This window comes from Colobus angolensis, unplaced genomic scaffold (genome assembly GCF_000951035.1).
Source record: "Colobus angolensis palliatus isolate OR3802 unplaced genomic scaffold, Cang.pa_1.0 Scaffold8, whole genome shotgun sequence".
Taxonomy (NCBI): Eukaryota; Metazoa; Chordata; class Mammalia; order Primates; family Cercopithecidae; genus Colobus; species Colobus angolensis.
In genome coordinates, this window is record NW_012121820.1 from 16,629,464 (window position 1) to 16,630,815 (window position 1,352).

A 1,352-nucleotide genomic window follows, 5' to 3' on the forward strand; every position below is an offset into this window, starting at 1 on the left:
ATTATAACATATAATTATATTTTTATCATTTTTCCACAAATTCAGGGTGAACTTGAAAAGCTGACATTCCTAGGATCTCTGTCTTCTCTCAGCCGAGCTTTACCTTATGATGAAACCACAGAATCATTTATTCACAGCCACATAGCAGACATTGTGCATACCTTAAATGTAAGTATTATGACCTTATCACAAATGACTGGGATCACATAAATTCAGTGATTTGGCCGAAGCATTTTTTTAGTGGCTTCACCTATGTTATCAATTCACTTGAACTCTTCTCATATCAGTATCTCCACATGGAGGAGCAGTATTCACGGCTACCCCACACATGTAATCACCCTCGAAAACCAATTAAAAGAAGAGTAGAAAGGACAGGAACAGCATTTGAATTTCTCAGCAAGGCCAATGCTACATTTTCATGAATCAAGCAGTAGTTCCCAGACAGTCACTATAATCAAATGCATAGGTGCGGGTGACAGCCCTGCCTCTTTATAACTGTGAAACTGTAGGAAATTACTTCACTTCTCAATGCCTCAGTTTCCTCATCTATAAAACAAGAATAGCTATATCTACTTCACAGAGCTATTGTGACCATTAAATTCAAAATAAATATAAGCCATGTACCTTGGTACTTAACACACATGATGCATTTAAGAAACATGACTGTATTATTGTTATCATATTTTCTGCTATTTGTACTTACTCCAGCCACACTCTGCCACCAACTCATCCGTTCATTCACTTATTAAGTGCCTGACAGTTCCAGGAACTGTCTTGGAAATTTGGGCTACAAAGACAAAGAAGACAAAATCCCTATTTATGCAGCTAAGCAAGGTATAATAAAATGTCACAGGGACTGTGACAAGTTTAAATGGGCATATGGGGGTCACAGAGGAGAGAGTGAGTGGTCAGTTCCATGTCAAAGGATCCAGAAGGGCTTTGCAAAGGAGCTGATGCATTCAAGCAAGTACTTCTTGGTGCTTTAGTTTTCTCATCTGTGAAATGTCTCCTTTAGTTTCTCTAAAGCTTTAAAATTCTGATATTGAAATATCTTACATACTCCAGGAATATGAGTAGTTCTTTCTCATATCACAGATCTATAAGGCTGATTAGACTGATAGCTTTTATAATTCAAGGCTAACCAGCTAACAGTTTTAGTAATGGACAGTTACCAAGGATCTTCTATATCTAAGCACACTGTGGTGCTTTGATAAAGGTTACACATTTCCTGGAAACCTTAATCCTTGCCCTTGAAGGGTTTAGGATCCATCTGTAAGTAGCTACACTTCAAAAAGTAAATAGGTTGAGAACTATTCCAAATAATACATTAAGAAGAACAGGATGGGCTGGTC

The 1,352-nt window shown here is 37.5% G+C and overlaps 1 protein-coding gene across 1 annotated transcript in view; it reads left to right on the top strand.

Moving 5' to 3' along the window:
* Window positions 1–1,352, top strand: part of MROH8 (maestro heat-like repeat family member 8) — a 63,198-nt gene that overhangs the window by 14,149 nt on the left and 47,697 nt on the right. Inside the window, exon 4 of the mRNA XM_011929086.1 lies at window positions 46–168. Within this exon, the coding sequence (XP_011784476.1) occupies window positions 46–168 (123 nt within the window). The remainder of the gene's footprint in view (window positions 1–45; window positions 169–1,352) is intronic.